Consider the following 21,140-nt stretch of genomic DNA (forward strand, 5'->3'; position numbering starts at 1 on the left):
ATTGTAGTATATTCATTGTTCTGAGCATCAGTTTAAATGTCAGGCTAGCTTCCTGACCACAACTGTTAGATCAGGGCTATCCATGGGTGGTTATAAAGCAGGCATATCTGGAAGCAAGATATGCTAATCAGGTTATTTCCCTCCCAAAAAGAAAATAGTGACAAAGGTATGTGTCTTACGGTATTTAGATAATGCAACTCTATTGGCCAAGAGTATTTTTCGGCATTGGGCATGTGTTAGCTTTGTATGAATTTTTTTTTTTCAATTAGTCCCCTGTATTGCCTTCACTCGGATAACACATTCTGAAAGACAAATTGGTTCATTGAGATTTAGACCATCAGGAACATCTAACACAGAGGGGCCCTTTTACTAAGCCGCGTAAGGGTCTGCGTGCGTCCGATACGCGCGGCTGAAAAATAATATTTTTTTTCTGCCACGCATATCGGACGCAAGCCAAGTGGCATCTGGCCCGCGTAGGTCATTACCGCGTGAGACCTTACCGCTAGGTCAATGGCTGGCGGTAAGGTCTCAGACCCAAAATGGACGTGCGGCAATTTTCATGTTGCCGCATGTCCATTTTCGGCAAAAATTTTAAAAAGGCCTTTTTTTTTTTTTACAGGTGCGCTGAAAAATGATTCTTTGCATGGCCAAACCCCGCGCCTACACTACCGCGGGCCATTTTTCAGCGCACCTTAGTAAAAGGACCCCACAGAGCACTGGGAGCCATTAGGTATATGGAGCATTCAGTTTTTGTTCATAGACAACTAGTTTTGTAGAGTGACAGTATCCTGTCGTTCATAAAAAATACAAGGTCTGAAAACATGTTTATAACATACATTACCTCAAGCAAATTTTAGGTTTATTTGCAATATGTTTTTGTCTCTATACTTATACATTTTTAAAAAACAATAAAAAGAATTGAAAAAAATACAAGGCCCGGTACCATTCTGTATGTATGACGAGTGGTACAGTGTCCTTGTCTTAAGCTGTATGTGGGAAGAACTATCTATACTTTGAAGTTGCGGCTTAATGAGCATATATCCAGATTGGCTACAGAAATTTAATAAGCCCCTATTGCTCAGCATTGCACGGATTGTAGATACCAGTGGGCTGATTTAATGAGGAGAATATTTGATCATGTGCCAGGCAATAGGGGTAATGACAGGACTATAACATTGGCACGGTTGGAACATCGACGGATTTTTGAGTTGCAAACTTTATGCCCACGGAATCTAAATGAAGGAACAGAGTGGATCAACAATTTGTGAATTGTACAAAATTTTTATGAACATATAAATTGGTCAGTGAAAACATGGCGATTTAAGATTTGTGTTGTGATATCAGCATGTTTCCATTTTCCCATAGTTGCTTTCGTTGTTATAAGACTGTGTGGACGTGTAGAGCATTGTGATTCGGTTCAGACTCTGAGGAACTTGAAGATTCAGAGAAACTTGAAGTCTTGAGTTGGGCACGGTGACGTCTGGACTTCAGTAATTACAGCAGAGACCAGATTATTTGCTCTGCTTCAGAGGAGCTACGACATAAGCTAAATATTTGGAATGACTGTATTTTTGTAAAGCCTTTTAGTAGTTTCAAGAGAATTTTCAATGACTGCATTTTAATACCCGAATTTGCACACACAGCACAAGTGATAGTGGATTGACTCAGTGATGGTTTGGTTAAAGGAGACTGGACTATTACAGCCTTATTGAGCTGAGATTGAGAAGCTCATAACATTCTGGGAGTTTCAAGAGATTGCAATCTTATTGATTTTACTCTGTGAGGGTCTGTTTATTGAGTTAATCTTAAATTAATGAAAAATGTATATTCTAAACAGGTCAGGAAGACCTTTTATGTGCTATAATATTTATCTTTGTTATTTTGATATTGTTTCATCTTCACTAGGTTAACTTGCTGAATTCAATTCATGACAATTTTCAACAGTAAGTAACTGCTTCTGAATTAAAGAATATTAAAAATGTAAAAAAAAAAAAATATATATATATAATTAAAATAATTTGACTTATATTCTACAATTCTGAATGAAGTACGCCTTTTACTAAGCTGTGGCAGAAAGTGGTCGTAGCACACCCTTGAGTGGGTTTTCCCCGCATGCTAAGGCCATGGACCTTCCCCATCTCCCATCATATTGTGGAGTGGAGGAGTAGCCTAATGGTTAGTGCAGTGGACTTTGATCCTGGGGAACTGAGTTCAATTCCCACTGCAGCTCCTTGTGACTCTGGGCAAGTCACTTAACCCTCCATTGCCCCTGGTACAAAATAAGTACCTGAATATATGTAAACCGCTTTGAATGTAGTTGCAAAAACCTCAGAAAGGCGGTATATCAAGTCCCATTTCCCTTTCCCTATTTGAGATTCTACATGGAATGTTGCTACTATTGAGATTCTGTTGCTACTATTTGAGATTCTACAGGGAATGTTAATGTTGCTATTCCACTAGCAACATTCCATGTAGAAGCCTGCCCTTGGAGATCAGCAACGCGGCCGCGCAGGCTTCTGTTTCTGTGCAGGACGTCAGACTCACAGAAACAGAAGCCTGCTCAGCTGCGTTGCTGATCTGCAAGGGCAGGCTTCTACACAGAATGTTGCTAGTGGAGGAGTAGCCTAGTGGTTAGTACAGTGGACTTTAATCCTGGGGAACTGAGTTCAATTCCCACTGCAGCTCCTTGTGACTCTGGGCAAGTCACTTAACCCTCCATTGCCCCTGGTACAAAATAAGTACCTGAATATATGTAAACCGCTTTGAATGTAGTTGCAAAAACCTCAGAAAGGCGGTATATCAAGTCCCATTTCAATTTTCCATCATCCCTCTGACACCCAAACTAATGTCCCTGGTGGTCTAGTGGATCCCAACACCCCCCCTCCCCCCCACCACATACAAACTGCTTAAACCGGATATTTAGTGCTGAAGCCTGGCTTTAAATATCCAGGAATAATACTGGTGACAGCAAAACACTCACCGTTACTGTGATAGAGACCTGGCTGACTTAGGAGGTCTCCCTTTAAACGTCTTATTTTTGGGATGGATCTTAAATATCCTGTTTCAAGTTAAATGCTGTAAATTTTCAAAAGTTTAGTTAGAAATTAAGTCCATGAAATGAATTAAATGCTTGCACTGCCTATAAACACCTAAGTGAGTTTTCAACTGCCTCAAGCACGTAACGCATGTTTTAAAGCTAAATGCATTTAAGTACTTGTGCCAGCAAGATGGTGTGTACTCACATATGTGCCACATAGAGACCTTTCCACAGATATAATTTGAGTGGAGCAGGGCAGAATTGCCGTGTATATGTATATTTTATAAAATTTTACCATTAGAACAGATATCCTCCATTACCCCAGCTGTAAGGGACTTAAATACAATTGGGTATATGCATCTAGCTTCTCTTTCATCTGTGCACAACTTTGGAATGCACTGCCGAATGCCATGAAGGCAACGCATGACTTGATACCCTTCCGGAAACTACTAAAGACTAAACTGTTCAAAAAGACTTATCAAAAGGATCCTTCATAAATGATCTGACATCTAAACTCAATTAGAACAAGTTAACAGTGAATTCTTCTATTTAACTACTTTAATGTCTTTTTTCTTTACTGAATGTTATACATTATCCTCGATTTCAAATTCATGAAATGTGTTATATATCCATTTACTTCTAATGCACTTCATACTTTTTTGTACTTGTTATTAATTAATAATAATATGTATTTCTCATTCCGGAAATGGATACCACCATTTCGGCATAATGTAAGCCACATTGAGCCTGCAAAGAGGTGGGAAAATGTGGGATACAAATGCAGTAAATAAATAAATACTATTTTTGCAAAAGTAATTTGTATACCATTGGCATTAGTTTGGAGTGGCCACTTTATAAATATGCTCTTTTTTGGACTTTTTACACAGATGCCCTTTTTTAAAATTTACCTTGCCATGTGCATTAATTTGTCTGCTTAAAAATAGGTATTCTTTCACAATGGATTTGTGACATAGCTTATCATTTCAATTGCCATGTGTTAAAAGAAGCATGCTGTTCGTGTGCATAATTTGATGCCTCATTTTGGAATGAGTAAAGTTATATATATATTTTGGCACATAACCCAGTATCCAAACGCAGTATAGACACAAGTTGATATTTTAAGTGGTTAACATAGGTTTTTAACCTCATCCAGAGTAGAGAGCTGCACGGGAACGGGGTTCGCGGGAATCCCGTGGGGGCGGAAACAGTTCTGCGGGGTTCCCACGGGGACGGAAGCAGTTCTGCGGGCTTCCCACGGGGATGGAGGCAGTTCCTGTGGGGTTCCCACGGGGACGGAAGCAGTTCTGTGGGGTTCCCGTGGAAGTGTAAAGTACACCTGCTCCGTCTTGCAAGTAGTAAAATGTCTAAGTTTGTACATTTTATTATCCACTGGATTGCGGAAACTGTACACCTGCACCAGCCTCTCATCTACCGAGTATCAAGTTCTTTGAGTGCTGCCTCCTCCTCCTCCTCCTCTTCTTCCTTGCTTTAACAGCACAAATATGGAAAGTCTTTCATTAAGGAGGTGGTAGAGACACAAATGATGAAGGAATTCAAAAAGGCGTGGGATGACCACTTACAGGATATCCTTCCCTATCCAGTCAGTTCATATGCTTAGCTGATGTTTGCAAATCAGGCTGTGTATTTCAAAATGTGTGTTCAACTTTGCAGTTAGGAACATTACTGAAAATGGGTTCAGATGTGTGGATCCATTCCTACTTTATTTTTTTTTATTTTTTATTTGTTTTATAGAGCTATGGCATCTTCAGGATCAAGAGAGCAATTCTTAAGACAGATGGAACAGATTGTAGAAGGGATTAAACAGAATCGAATGAAGGTAAAATGTGTTTTTTGTTTATCCTCTACAGGAACTTGGAATCATTTCAAAGATTTGTTGATAGCGGCGTGTTAAAGTAAAATTCACTAATTACTATGTTGAGATTTTGTTCAAAAACTGTCTAAAACAGCAAATTAATTTGTAGGTATCGGTTTCTTGTATAGATTTTGTATTTAGATAGTGCCATTTGCCAGGATTCTGTACATTAGTTATAGTGGTATCAAGAATAATGAGAAGGAAGAAAAGCGTGATGGACTTAAGAAGAGAATATTGTGCCAATTTGTGATTGCAATTTTTCATGGTGATGTGGACATCTGTTCACTGAAATTGCTAATCTGTCTCCCATAGGCTTTCTAGCAGAAATATGCAAAATAGTTTAGTTCAGACTAAAATTGAGTGGATTTCAGCCAAGTTGAAGTTTTGAAAAATTCAGACAGTTCTTCAAATTAGAAGGGTTAAAAAAAAAAAAAAATTGAGGGCCCGATATTGTAAACTACTTAATCAGAGAGGAGAGGCTTCTGCCCTGTTAAATTGTGCTGAGCAGCTCAATATATTCGCCAGGGGCGTAGCCAGGCAACAGATTTTGGGTGGGCCTAGGCAAAAAGTGGGTGGGCACCAAGTGTTCTCCCCCCCCCCCCCCCCCCCCCCGACCCACAACCACCAAAAAAATATCTCAGCTGGTGGGAAACTGCTTCTTTCCACCTTGGCAGTCTGCAGCAAGCATGCACTGAAAACTGAGCATGTGTAGGTGCCGGTATCGTGGAGAGTAGCTTTTTCGTTACCATCGGGGGAAATCTTCAGCTGGCAGAGTGTGGGATCCCCACCAGCTACCGCTAAACATGTGCTACTGTTGGGTGGGCCTGAGCCCTAAGTGGGTGGGCCATGGCCCACCTAGGCCCACCTGTGGCTACACCACTGATATTCGGGCAGTACCGTTGGATTATCCTCTTAACTGGGCAGTGCCGTTGGATAATCCTCTCTGACCAACATGGACAATCGGGCGAAGCCATGAGTTATGCAATATTTAGTGGCAGAGTCTGTATAGCTAACTGAGCAAGTAGAACCACCAAAATAGTATTCCTATCTTTCACTGGTTAGCAATACAGGTGCGACACTAAATACCATATAATTTCTGGCGTAGTTAACAATGTGGGCTACCATTAAGACATGCTATTTTAGCACAGATTCCATTTTATGCAATAAGACCTAGTTACTAATAAGTAGGGTTAACAGAAAAATAATGTTTTTTTAACGATAATTCATGTTGAGAACTTTCCCCTTTAGTGCCACTGCCCGGATATGACCCGGTACTGAATATCTCGGTCTAAACTAGCCAGCAGAGATTAGCGTTTTTTTTTTTTAAAAAAAACACTGCTACTGGCTGAACATTGACCTGTGAATTTTTAGCCATAAAACAGAGAAATCTGCTGAAATCCAATGTACAGCAAGTTGTAGGTAAATCTGGCAGTGAATTTCTGTGGATTCACTTCTGAGCCTGCTAACCCCACCACCTTTTTTCCTTCAGAAAAGGTTCACAAATCAATTTGACAAAGCCACAGAGTTTCCAAAATGGAGCCACCATTCTATGCTTTAATTAGTTTTTCCATAAACAGCTTTAATACACGGACCCCTAATTTGCAAGCCTATTCCGAAATTGTTTACACAGCCCTGTTAATGACTAGCAACCAATATTGAACTAGAGACTAATGGTGCAGGATCTCTGTGCCAATCCATTAGATACTATGCCTTTTATTCAACCAGCCAGTGTGCTCGACTCTAGTCTTCTCTTCAAGAATTGGATTCAGTGAACCAGGGCAAAGTTAAAGCAAAAAGAGATTGTGCTGTATTATGTACTGGTTGTACAAAATTGCTGAAGGGATGTAGCCAACCATATAGTTCTAAAGCCGAAGGATAGGCCCCAAAGCAGAGATCAGTGTCACTCACATAGCTTGCATCAGGTACTGTCTTTCAGCTCTTGAGCATGCAATCAAGAGAATATGGTACTTGGGAGTGTTCTGGAGGCTACAAGTTGATGTCCATAGTGCATCTTCACTACAGTGGTCTCAGAGATCCTGCTTCAGGCTCTCAGCAATACTAAATACTCTGAAGAAAGCGAACCAGTCTTGTAAGACCCATCAGCTTTTTGAATCTATAGAAGGGAATAGCAGAAACAGTTGCTCAGCATGTAATGGCATGCATTGACTAACTCCTCCCTATTTGGAGTGCTACCTTTGGACACCGATAATTTAGGCATAGATATTGGCACCAAAACATAAGAATAGCCATATTGGGTCAGACCAATGGTCCATTAAGCTCAGTATCCTGTTTCCAACAGTGGCCAAGCCAGGTTACAAGTACCTGGCAAAAACTCAAATAGTGGCAACATTCCATGCTACCAATCCTAGGGCAAGCAGTAGCTTCCCCATATCTGTCTCAATAGCAGACTATGGACATTTCCTCCAGGAACTTGTCCAAACCTTTTTTTAAAACCAGATATGCTAACTGTAGTTACTACATCCTCCGGCAAAGAGTTCCACAGCGTAACTATTAGTTGAGTAAAAAAATATTTTCTCCTATTTGTTTTAAAAGTATTTTCATGTAACTTCCTTGAGTGTCCCCTAGTCGTTCTACTTTTGGAAAAAGTAAAAAATCGATTCATTTCTACTTGTTCTACACCACTCAGGATTTTGTAGACCTCAATTATATTTCCCCTCATCCGTCTCTTTTCCAAGCAAAAGAGCCCTAACCTCTTTAGCCTTTCCTCATATGAGACTAGTTGCAACCCTATTATCATTTTGGTCGCTCAAAGTGAGGTTGCACCATGGAGTGATACAGAGGCATTATAGTATTTTCAGTCTTATTTACCATCCCTTTCCTAATAATTCCTAGCATCATGTTTGCTTTTTTGGCCACCACCACACACTGGACAGAAGATTTCAGCATTTTATTTATAACGACACCTAGATCTTTTTTTGGATGATGACCCCCAAGGTGGACCCTAGCATCAGGTAACTGATTTGGATTATTTTTCCCAATGTGCATCACCTTGCATTTGTCTACATTAAATTTAATCTACCATTTGGATGTCCAGTCTTCCAATTTCCTAAGATCTTCCTGCAATTTTTCACAGTCCGCATGTGTTTTAATAACCTTGAATAGGTTTGTGTTATCTGCAAATGTAATCACCTCACTCATCGTTCTGATTTCCAGATCATTTATAAATATGTTAAATAACACCAGTTCCGGTACTGATTCCTGCGGCACTCCACTATTCACACACCTCCATTGACAGAAATGGCCATTTAACCCTACCCTCTGTTTTCTGTCCAATAACCTATTCCTAATCCACACCAGAACATTGCCTCCTATCCCATGACTCTTTAATTTTCTCAGGAGCCTCTCATGAGCAACTTTGTCAAAAGCTTTCTGAAAATCTAGATACACTGCATCAACCAGCTCACCTTCATCCACATGTTTATTCACGCCTTCAAAGAAATGAATCAACTTGATGAGGCAAGACTTCCCTTGGCTAAACCTATGCTGACTCTGTCCCATTAAACCATGTTTATTTTTGTGTTCCGTAATTTTATTCTTTATATTAATTTCCACTATTTTATCAGACATTGACGTCAGGCTTACCGGTCTGTGTTTTCCCAGATCACCCCTGGACCCTTTTTAAAAATCAGCATTACATTGTCCACCTTCAAATCTTCAGGTGCTACAGACAATTTTAATGACAGGTTACATATTACTAACAGCAGATCAGCAATTTCATGCTTGAGTTCTTTTTTTTTTGTTGTTGTTACATTTTTGTACCCTGCGCTTTCCCACTCATGGCAGGCTCAATGCGGCGGGCAATGGAGGGTTAAGTGACTTGCCCAGAGTCACAAGGAGCTGCCTGTGCCGGGAATCGAACTCAGTTCCTCAGTTCCCCAGGACCAAAGTCCACCACCCTAACCACTAGGCCACTCCTCCACTCCACTCTTTGAGTACCCTTGGATGTATTCCATCCGGTCCAGGTGATTTACTACTCTTTAGTTGTTTGATTTGGCTCAGTTCATCTTCCAGGTTCACCGAGATTTCTTTCAGTTCCTCTGCATCATCACCCTTGAAAACCATTTCCGGTACATCTTCTTCTGTAAAGACCAAAGCAAAGAATTCATTCAGCTTCTTTGCTATAGCTTTGTCCTCCCTGAGTGTACCTTTTGCTTCTTCATGATCTAATGGTCCCATGGATTTCCTCGCAGGCTTTCTGCTTCTGATGTACCTGAAAAAGTAGTTACTGTGAGTTTTAGCTTCTGCAGCAAGTTTCTCTTCATATTCTCTTTTAGCCTTCTTTATCAGTGCTTTGCATCTGACTTGCCAGTGCTTATGTTGTTTCTTATTTGGATCCTTTTTCCATTCTTTGAAGAACGTTAGTTTGGCTGTAATAGCCTCTTTCTATTTTTCCATTCTTTGAAGAGTATAATAATAGTAAAATGAACAAGTAGAGATGTAGAATGAAAGAGGAAAAGTTGAAAGCTGCAAATTGAGACCTAATAATAGGACTACCATGAAACTGGATCAAAAATATACACATTTAACAGCATTGAAATTCAAATAACAGAGATATAATATGATGCAAGCGTATTAGTGATGGAATATCTAATAAGCACACAATTAGAACATTCAGATAACATTGCTGTGATACTAATGCTTTGTTACAATACAGCTTACCATATAGCTGAGGGGCCAAGTGCAGACATATACATGCGTGGTACTGAATCAGTTGGGATAAATAAGTGGGTGGCTAAGCTAAAGGCAAGTTCTTTGTACAGTTAATCAAGATACAAGAAACTGGTCTAAGTTACAGTGGGTTCAGCAAGCTAGTCCAGGTGCAGAATGGGTGTATAGTCAGTCACCCTATGTATTAAAGGCTTGGGAGAAGAGCCGGACTTTTACCTGCTTCCTGAAGTAGAGGTAGTCTCAAGTTATACACAGCCCCTCTTGGAATAAATTTCAAAGCTTGGGGGCTACTCCTGAGAAGGCTCGCTGGCGGGTATCCCATCGTACAATTTATTTTGATGAGGGGACAGATAGCTCCATGAGAGGATCTTTTAACCATATTGGCTGTTGTTTTCTCTTCTTTCCACCTTTGTAAATATGTGGAATGCACCTGGCCTGGGCTTCCAATATGGTATTTTTGAATAACATCCATGCCTGATTTAATGTCCTAAACTTTGCAGCTGATCAGCAGCAAATGAGCTCAGAGATGGATGCTTTTCCAGTTCCATGGCAATGTGTGGCTTCAGTGTCCCTGGAGTTGGTGGTCAGTGCAAAAAGAATGGTGCCAGATCAGAAATCATCTAAGTTTTCATTAATAGCGATTAAGTAGCCATGAGGGTCCCCTTATCTATATGGCAGTAAGATATTTGTCCTGGACAAATGTACTAAGTTGGGTTGTATTATTGTGGAGGTGGAGGAGAAAGAGGTAGGAGTAATGCTTGGGGAAGGGTCTGGGTAGGGTTTGTGTGTATATTTTTGATATGATGTTTGTATATGTTGTGTTTTTAATTTTAAGCTCCTTGAGAACCTTGACTGACTATGAGTGAATAAATAAATATTGTATATCTAGTAGATCAACATTTACCAAAAATTAAAATATCTTTGTATGTGAACACTATCGTATAAAGGAATTTGAGCCAAGATATCCTGAACTTGACTAGCTGGGTTTGCCCATTGGGTTGAGAACTCCTGGTATAGAGGAACATTAAGGTGCCTTGAGCTGTCTTCAAAACTCTTAGGTCTGAATTGTGTTACCTTCATCTACTCCTAATGTATTTAGGAATAGATTAAGGTAAAACAATTCAAACCTAAGGGCTTTAAACACATCTCATGACAGATGTCAAGTTTACAATGAATATTCCTGAGATAAATTTGCATACAGTGGTGGTAGTCTATGCAGATTTATCTCATGTATATTCATTTTGGGTATCCTGAAAACCAGACTTGGTGGAGGTGTCCTAAGAACTATTTTGATCTTTGGATTTGAAGGAAGCTAGCATTTATGTAGAAAGTAGTAAAAAAGGTCCGTTTCTGACACAAATGAAACGGGCGCTAGCAAGGTTTTCCTCGGAGTGTGTATGTTTTAGAGAGAGTGTGTGTGAGAGTGACTGTGTGAGAGAGAGAGTGACTGTGCGAGTGTGTGTGTGAGACAGAGAGAGAGTGAGACTGGGTGCGAGTGCGTGTGTGAGAATGACAGTGTGTGCGAGTGCGTGTGTGAGAGAGAGAGAGTGTGTTTCACACAGATACAGTGTGTGTGAGAGAGAGAGAGTGTGTTTCACACAGATACAGTGTGTGTGTAAGAGAGAGCGAGTGTGAGAGTATGTGTGCGATACACAGACTCTGTGAGACCGAGAGTGTATGAGACCGAGAGTTTGCAGAACCCCCCCACCCTCTTCTTCCCCCTCCTTCCCCCCCTGTCCGAGTTCCAGAACCCTCTCCCACTTCTTCCCATCCGAGTTCCAGGACCCCCCTTCCACTTCTTCCCATCCCCCCTCTTCCCTTCCCGTTCCGCCACAGTTCCTTGGGATTAAAAACAATCAGATTGGGCATTTTTCCAGCCCTGAAAATGCAAAACCAACCCTTCATCCTCATGGTTTGATTGTTGAGAGTACTTTTCAATTCAATCAGTTGTCCTTCAGCATTTTTCCCCAAACCATAAAAACATATGGTCCATCAAGCCCAGTATCCTGTGTCCAGCAGTGGCCAATCCAGGTCACAAATACCTGGAAAGACCCAGAACAGCAAAACAGATTTTATGCTGCTTTTCCTAGAAATAAGCAGTGGACTTTCCCAGAAAATGGTGGCGCTGGATCTATCTGTTCAGTAGTGATTACTGTTTTTTGAAAGAAAAAAGACACTTTTTAGCTAACGGACTTTATGATATTTAGCGTGTTAGATCCCTTGTGGATCTGCTAGGTTTTGAAATTTTTTTTGATATATTAAAACAAATAAAGAAAAGGGAGGGAAACAATGAAGGAGTTTTAATGATGTATAGAGCTCTTTAAGTGAGTCATATTTGCGGCATTACTCACGGAGCCTAAGTTCGACTGTGGCTTACAGATGGCAATAAAGCTAAACATAGATAGAAAACAGAGTAGGGATAAATGGTCAGTATCCTCAATGGAGAAGGCTAGCTAGTGGGGTTCTGAGTGGAGGAATAGCCTAGTGGTTAGTGCAGTGGACTTTGATCCTGGGGAACTGAGTTCAATTCCCACTGCAGCTCCTTGTGACTCTGGGCAAGTCACGTAACCCTCCATTGCTTCTGGTACAAAATAAGTACCTGCATATATGTAAACTGCTTTGAATGTAGTTGCAAAAACCTCAGAAAGGCAGTGTATCAAGTTCCATTTCCCTTTCCCTATATGAGATTCTACATGGAATGTTGTTACTATTGAGATTCTGTTGCTACTATTTGAGATTCTACATGGAATGTTGCTACTATTGAGATTCTGTTGCTACTATTTGAGATTCTACATGGAATGTTGCTATTCCACTAGCAGGACGTCAGACTCACAGAAACAGAAGCCTGCGCGGCTGCATTGCTGATCTGCAAGGACAGGCTTCTACATAGAATGTTGCTAGTGGAGGAGTAGCCTAGTGGTTAGTGCAGTGGACTTTGATCCTGGGGAACTGAGTTCAATTCCCACTGCAGCTTCTTGTGACTCTGGGTAAGTCACTTAACCCTCCATTGCCCCTGGTACAAAAAATAAGTACCTGAATATATGTAAACCGCTTTCAATGTAGTTGCAAAAAAACTCAGAAAGGCGGTATATCAAGTCCCATTTCCCTTTCTGCAGGGGTCTGTGCTAGGACCACTGCTTTTTAACATATTTATAATTGATCTAGAGATGGGAATAGCTAGTGAATTAAATTTGCTGATGACACAGAATTATTTGCAAGAGGATTGTGAAAAATTGCAAGAGGACCTTACGAGACTAGGCATTCAAATGGTAGTTGATGAACCCAAACCTACTACTCAATGTACAGTGACAGCTAAGAAAGCAAATAGAATGTTAGGAATTATTAGGAAAGGAATGGAAAACAAAACTGAGAATGCTATAATTCCTTTGTATTGCTCCATGGAGTGACTGCACCTCGAATATAGTGGAATTAGAAAAAGTATAGAGAAGGGCAACGAACATGATAAAGGGGATGGGACAAATTCCCTATAAGGAAAGGTTAAAGCAGCTAGGGATCTTCACCTTGAAGAAGAGGTGGCTGAGGGGAAATAAGATAGAGGTATATAAAATACTGAGTGGAGATGAACAGGTAGATGTGAATTGCTTGTTTACTTTTTCCAAAAATACTAGGACTAGGGGGCACACAAAGAAACTACTAAGTAGTAAATTCAAAATGGATTGGTGAAAATATTTCTTCACTCAATGTGTAATTAAACTCTGGAATTCATTGCCAGAGAATGTGGTAATAGCAGTTAGCTTAGCAGGATTTAAAAAAGGCCTGAATAATTTCCTAAATGTCCATAAGCCATTATTAAAATGGACTTGGGAAAACCCACTGCATATTCTAGGATAAGCAGCATCAAATCTGTTTTTACTGTTCCGGTATCTTGCCAGGTACTTGTTACTTGGATTAGCCACTGTTGGAATCAGTACTACTACTACTTAACATTTCTAGAGTGCTACTAGGGTTACGCAGCACTGTACAGTTTAACAAAGAAGGACAGTCCCTGCTCGAAGGAGCTTACAATCTAAAGGACGAAATGTCAAGTTGGGGCAGTCTAGATTTCCTGAAGAGAGGTATAGTGGTTAGGTGCCGAAGGCAACATTGAAGAGGTGAGCTTTGAGCAAGGATTTGAAGATGGGCAGGGAGGGGGCCTGGCGTATGGGCTCAGGGAGTTTATTCCAAGCATGGGGTGAGGTGAGGCAGAAAGGGCAGAGCCTGGAGTTGGCGGTGGTGGAGAAGGGTACTGAGAGGAGAGATTTGTCTTGAGAGCGGCGGAAACAGGATGCTGGGCTTGATTGTCCTTTGGTCTGTCCCAGTGTGGCAATGCTTTGTTCTTATGTTCTTAAGCCTTGCACATTCTAGATTGTAAAAGTACCTTTGTTTTCTATCTGGAATGGAAGAAACATCTTTGAAAGTTCACCCAGTGATTTGATCTCCAAGAAGCTGGAGGTTCCAGTTTCAAAAGATAGTTAATTTCATATCATTCACTTATGCACCAGTTGGTTTGACCTTAAAGGGACATGTCAGAACTAGGACTGTGTTGGTGGCTAATTTCAGGTTAATCGCTAAGAAAGTTTCTCGAAAGCACACCAATATCCATTGCTGCCTGAACGTGAGCTACTGGTGCAACAGTAGATTTGGTAAATCTATCCATCAGGGTCTTTTTGAGGGTTAGAGCATGCATTCAGCCTGTCCCTGGGGCACAATTTTATAATCTCTCTCAATCTTGCCCAAAAAAGAGGTGTTCTCAGGTGCTTTTCAGAAACTAGAAAGCACTGGAAGTGTCAGAGTTTCACTGTGCAACAGCGAGTCGGCACACATGTGCAACTGGTGGTCTGCTGTATTTAGATAACACATGTTACAGGTGGTCTCTTGAAAAAAAATATTGCTTTAGTGTTAGAAAAAAAAAGCATATCATAAGAATAATAATGGGTGTTTAATGTAGCTACAAATAAAATCACACTTCAGGGAGAGTATTCCCCTAGATTGATTTCTGTTGCATATAAATTCCTTCAATAAAAGCCAGTTAACAATAATGGTCTATTAAGCAATCTTAAACATTTTTAAACAGACGTTTGGGATTTCCAGTGCACTTACTTCAAAAGTAAATTGTAATTTATCTAAATTCTGATTGACTTTTTTACTCAACAAATAAGAGGATAAGAGAGTATGTAAATCACAAAAACAAAAGCAAAACCTCTCTTGTATAATCTGCAAAGTGCTTATTGTAATACTATATTCCTGTGGAGTGCAAACAATATGTAAGAAAGGGGAAAAAGCCTCTGCACCCAATAAACGTTAGCAGGGTAAAGAGGATATAAACTGGGTCAAACTCTCCATCGGCATTAAAAAAAAAAAAAAAAAAAAAAAACCCTTTCTCATTAACTCTTGCTGAAACTCCATAGGAAGTTTAATTTTCCACGGATTAACCTCTTTCACAATATGCTCCCACCCCCTTCGGAGCCTCGAGACCGCGGAGCCCTGGGTCTTTGAACCGTCGTCGATCAGAGGGCTGATAGGGCGGGGCCTGAGGGCTGATGGGGCGGAGCCAGGGTTGTGTCGGCGCAGGCAGGGCTGAAGAAAGTCAGAGCTGTGGCAGGAAATTGAGAAGGAAGGGACAGTGCTTGCAATCCGTATCGATCATCCAGAAGGGTACATCTGTACGAAGAACATCCCTGCCGAGCATGGCTCCCTAGAATAGGAAAGCCAACAGAACGGGGCAATGGAAGGGTCGGTGTTTTGTATTGGTTGTGTAGAATCCCGGGAACCGCAGGTGTAGGATCGTTTTGCCCGGCGCTTCGGGGAGGGATTTGAGGGCGGACGTAGGAGGTGGGAGTGGTTAGGCTTTGGAGCGCTCATTGCATTGCCTGCCGCTGTTCCTGCCTGTAACAACGTCGGGAGTGATGTCGGTCACTCTTCATTTATATAGTAGGATATCAACCTAAGCGTTTATTGTACTTCTGTATTATGTACTAGACTTCTACAAATCTAAATTTTGTAACCGCCTTTTTAGCAATATGTAAGCCACATTGAACCTGCCATACGGTGGGAAAATGTGGGATACAAATGCAATAAACAAATAAATGTGGTAAAAATAAACACTTAGCTTTTAAATTAGTTGAAGACACAAATGTGCATAGTCAGTCACTGTGGCCAAAGTTTCACTACTGTGGGCTGTTTCAAGGTGTAAACAGTAAAACTGGGTGATTTGAAGATGAGTTGTGTGCTCTCTTTTACTGGTTAAGTACATAAGTAATGCCATACTGGGAAAAGACCAAGGGTCCATCGAGCCCAGCATCCTGTCCACGACAGCGGCCAATCCAGGCCAAGGGCACCTGGCAAGCTTCCCAAATGTACAAACATTCTATACAATCAAGCCATTGTGACATCACTAATGAGGTTGGCTCTTATTGGTGGAATGAGCCACTATGACATCACAATAGGTTAAATCACTGCTCTAAGTAATAAAGGTGAGCCAAGTAGAGGACATAAGTACATAAGTAATGCCACACTGGGAAAAGACCAAGGGTCCATCGAGCCCAGCATCCTGTCCACGGTTGGTCACGCACGCCTTGAAACAGCCCAAGGTAGCGAAATTTTGGCCACAGTTGGTGTAACTGACTCTCTATGCGTGTTTGTGTCTTCAACTAATTTATATTTAAACGTTTTTTATTGATGATCAGACATTTTAAACAAAATTATAGAAAGCGAACAGATTAAAGTCATAACAATACAGCGTATGCATTTATATACATCTTAATTGTTTCATCAGTGATCATCAATTTTTTATATAACAGTAACTCCCCTTCAACCATCTCCCTCCCCCCCCCCCCCCCCCCCCCCCCCCATAGCCTCTACTCTGAGCTCCTTACTTCATGGTATCATCTTTCAAAATCCAACGTCAATCTATACCTAATTACACAAGGAGTATATGTCGACTGAGTTCCTCTCAAATTAGGGTTTACCTAAAATATTGAGTACTGCACTTCTTGCTTTATGAGAGATATTTTGTAAGTATGGATTCCATATAGTTATAAAATGCTTCCTTCTCTTTGGGCTGTTAAAGGCCGATCTGGCCTCCCAGAGCATTAGCTCATGGAATCTGTTCCTCCAGAGCCACACTGAGGGTGGCTCCGCCTGTGTCCAGTGCCTGAGTATACATTTCTTCCCCACTGCGTATGCCTTACAGAAAAGTAACTCCAAATTTTTATTTGAAATTCCATATGCATTATTTTTATTCAAAAGTACCAAGTGTCTTTTTTACCACATTTTCGGATGGATCCATGAAAAATTAAACTTCCTGTGGAGTTTTAGCAAGATTTAATGAGAGAGAGTTTTTTTTATGCCGATGATGAGAGTTTGACCCAGTTTATATCCTCTTTACCCTGCTAACGTTTATTGGGTGCAGAGGCTTTTTCCCTTTCTTATAAATTGTTTGCACTCCACAGGAATATAGTATTACAATAAGTACTTTGCAGATTATACTTTGCTTTTGTTTTTGTGACTTTTTTTACTCTGCATTTTTTATGGAATAAAAGCAGTAACCACACAATTTTTTTCCCCTCAAAATGATGTAGCTTGGAATATCTACAGCCATCTTGTCAGTAACACACCTGAGGGAAGACTAGGCCTGATTATGATAATTTCCTTGACAAAATACACGACTAGTAATTATAGGTCTGGTCTGTGTAGCATCATTTATCAAAGCCTGCAATCTGTCACAAACCTTGGATGTATTTGCAGGGCTGTTGTGATTGTTGCTTGCCAAGACCAGTTTCTCCTAGCGAATATAAAAACATTTTAGAGGGGTTATTTGTTCATCCAAATTATCTACACAATATATTTTTGCAGTCATATGAAAAAAATAGTAAAACCAGTCATAAATCATTTGGAACATTTTCTTCTATTGATCTCTCGGTCTGCCAAAATCAGATGAAAGTGAAAGCATGAGATTTCGAATTAATGTACTGTATGGTTTCTGCAATCTGAGTGTCATTAAATAACTGATTGCTGAATTGTTAGAATGACATTAGAATGTACTGATACTTTTTAAGCATGTTTAGTGTCTATGATGCAGGGTAATTATACACAGAAATTGATTCTGTTACAGAGAGTAAATATAAGGGCGCTATGGGACGTTAGCAGGCATCTGATGGGCTGGGGCTTATGTTTATATAAGAATAAGAAATATGGGCACTTCAGACACTGATATTTATACCACAGAATAAGTAATTTATTTATTACCCTGCTATAAAGAATACAGTTCAACCCATTCTTATATTTACCTAGTCTCTTATGCATCTCTCTCTCTCCCCCCCTCTCCTGTTTCTTTTGCCACTTTTCTCTCTCCCTTAAAAAAAATGATTTACATAGTAACATAGTAGATTACGGCAGAAAAAGACCTGCATGGTCCATCCAGTCTGCCCAACAAGATAAACTCATATGTGCTACTTTTTGTGTATACCTTACCTTGATTTCTATCTGCCATTTTCAGGGCACAGACCATAGAAGTCTGCCCAGCACTAGCCCCGCCTCCCACCATCGGCTCTGCCACCCAATCTCGGCTAAGCTTCTGAGGATCCATTCCTTCCGAACAGGATTCCTTTATGTTTATCCCACGCATGTTTGAATTCCGTTACCGTTTTCATCTCCACCACCTGCCGCGGGAGGGCATTCCAAGTATCTACCACTCTCGCCGTGAAAAAATACTTCCTGACATTTTTCTTGAGTCTGCCCCCCTTCAATCTCATTTCATGTCCTCTAGTTCTACCACCTCCAACTCTAAAGTGAATCACTGGTGGTGGAACCTTCTCTAAAGCAAATCAAATGATCCAGGAACTATGCCTCACCATTCAATGCTAGAAAGTCTCTCAGCCATTATGGGAGAACACACTTCTACATAAAAGCAGTCCTACATGTATCTGCTATTGTTTCCATATCACTTAAGAACGTTCAGGATCTACTGTACTAAAGGGGAGAGTACTCTCCAGCCATAATGGAAATAAGAACACTAGCCCAGGCAACATGAAAAGTTGTTGGCAAAAAATACAGGCACTGGGACAGCCCAAGTCCACTCCTGGTTGTGGCCACAAAGCATAACTGGCACCTCTTTTTAGAACAACACTGATGCCAGAGACAAGTTGTTTCTTTTCAAGGATGCCTGGAAGAACATAACCACAGATTAGTTGGGTATTCTGTATCATGGTTGAGAACTAAAGCCTCCACTTCTATCAGCTTCCAAGGGATTTTGCCCTCTTGCACACTGGCAAATGGGAGATCCTACAAAGGTCTCTCTTCAGCAGAGGTGGGCTTCCTCCTTTGAAGCGGAATGATAGAGCCCCTTCAGAAGGAAGACCAAACAGGTTTCTACTCCAGATAATTATTGATTCTGAAGAAATGAAGAGATTTGCAATCAATCTTCAAACTATCATATCTGTGATAAACCAGGGACATTTGGCAAGCTCACTGGTTCTAAAGAATGCATATGTCTTCATGCTCTTTTATTCTACCTGCATAAAATTCCTAGTATTCGCAGTTAATGATCTTCTACCAGAACAAAATTCTGCATTTTGAATCTTGGCAACCTTGAGAATATTCGACAAGCACCTAGTAGTGACACAGCTCTTTTCAGGAGGTGAGAAAGCTATTTGTTTTACTAAACTCTAATGACTGATAAAATGTCCACTTCCTCAGAGATGGAATTAGCCTAAGGTCAGTAGTCTTTCCCCCCCCTCCCCCCTCCAATCTCTGGGATTCATCATCAGCTTTGAATTCATCACTAACCCCTATCTCAGACTATACTGTTTGTTTGTGCCTATATGTGCACCCGTCTAGGAAATTTCTTTCTCATTGGAAAGGATTCTCCTCTCAAGGAAAATTTCCTCACCATGCTATTCAGGTCCTCTTAAGTCAAATGATGGCAACAATATTAGGTACACCCATTTGCATTAATCCAAATTCACTGCATTCAGTGAGTGCTCAAATTTCAATGAGATTATTTAACTCAACCCTATTCTTATGACGGGAGCTTTCTGATGGTGGGGGACCCTGTGATCCTCATGTGAGATCATCTTCTTTTCTGTCAACCTTGATATCATCTGTTGCCTACTACAAATGCCTGTCATGGGGTGTGGGGAGTCACATTTTTACTTTTGAACACAGAGCAACTAGTTCAGACTGGAATCAACCTACCAAATAAATCTTCTGGAACTGAGAGTGATTTTCAGGACTGAAAAGGCCTTTTCTACAATTTCCCAGGCTGGAGAATCCTCATCCAGATAACCATATTGTATTTAAGCAAGAAGGTTTGTGCTCCTACATCCTCTGTAAGAAAGCACTGAGAGTTTGGGATTTGGTCCTCTCATGGAAACTGGCAGCAGCTTTCCTTCAAGGTGTCCAAATGGGGTCACAGACAAACTGATTTAGCAGAATCCTAGAACTATTTGAGTGGGCCCTGAGCAAGCCACTGGTGAATTAGAGTGCCCATTGATGGGGTACCCAGAGATGGTTCCTTTTTCCAACAGAGGTAAACTGAAACCTACCTCTCATCTGTTCCAGGAGACCCAGGGGGTGTCAGTTGATGGCAAATGTGTTCTCTCTGGTAGACTGGTGGTCTTTATGGTTTTCCACCTATGCCTCTCAACTTGATGATTATACAGAAGGTGAAACAAAGCAAAGCCAGAGTACTCCTCATAGTGTCTTTCTGACCTTAACAGATGTGGTTTTCTTGTTTCTTCAGTCTTTCAGAAGAACAGTTGTGGGAACTGGGAAATGCTGCCAATCTGATTTCCCAAGAACAAGGGTCCATTCTTCACCCAAACATCCTTGCCCTCGCACTAACAACATGGATGGTGAATGCTTTATAGTACCACCTCTTTGGCTTTCCTAGGAGATAGAGGATATCCTCATTGTGCCTAGAAAACCATCTTGTAGATGGTTGTATTGTCTGAAATGGAAAAACTTTTATCTGCAATGTGCCAAGGAAGGCCTGAATCCTTCTGCAAGCTTCATAGAGTATTATATTAATTACATATTTATATTTATTTGATATACATTTCCTCTTCAGAATTGAACACCTCTTCAATAGAGTACTTCCTCAATTCTGCATCATTCTCAAGCAAAGAACTGCCTGTTTCCTTTTAGCCACAGATCACCAAGTTCACACAAAATATTGAGCATGCAAAACCCTTAGTTGGGAATCCTCCAGTTCTCTGGGATCTGAACATGGCCATTGTTTCGTTGATGAAACCTTGCTTTCAACTACTTGAGACAATACTGCTGACATTCCTTGCTTGAAGGGTCCTGTTGTTTCTGGTTGTGCTACAGGCACTTGTTTCATATGCTCCATACCTCTAATTGTTAAAGAGTAGAATGGTTTTGAGAACGCACTCAAAATTTCAGCCTTGCTCATGAACCAACCCATAGTCTTGCCTACCTTCTTAAGTAAGCCATATACTAACAAAGAAGAGGTTTGTATTAGAGCTGTACCAAATAGCACATTTTACTATTTGGCCGAATACAAATAATGAAAAATATTAT

The 21,140-nt window shown here is 40.6% G+C and overlaps 1 protein-coding gene across 2 annotated transcripts in view; it reads left to right on the forward strand.

Moving 5' to 3' along the window:
- Positions 1 to 21,140, forward strand: part of LOC115459553 (coiled-coil domain-containing protein 93-like) — a 227,635-nt gene that overhangs the window by 187,747 nt on the left and 18,748 nt on the right. For both annotated transcript variants that reach the window (XM_030189365.1, XM_030189366.1), the window contains exons 20-21: positions 1,906 to 1,943; positions 4,790 to 4,874. In XM_030189365.1, the coding sequence (XP_030045225.1) occupies positions 1,906 to 1,943; positions 4,790 to 4,874 (123 nt within the window). The remainder of the gene's footprint in view (positions 1 to 1,905; positions 1,944 to 4,789; positions 4,875 to 21,140) is intronic.

The sequence above is a fragment of the Microcaecilia unicolor genome, unplaced genomic scaffold, assembly GCF_901765095.1.
Source record: "Microcaecilia unicolor unplaced genomic scaffold, aMicUni1.1, whole genome shotgun sequence".
Taxonomy (NCBI): Eukaryota; Metazoa; Chordata; class Amphibia; order Gymnophiona; family Siphonopidae; genus Microcaecilia; species Microcaecilia unicolor.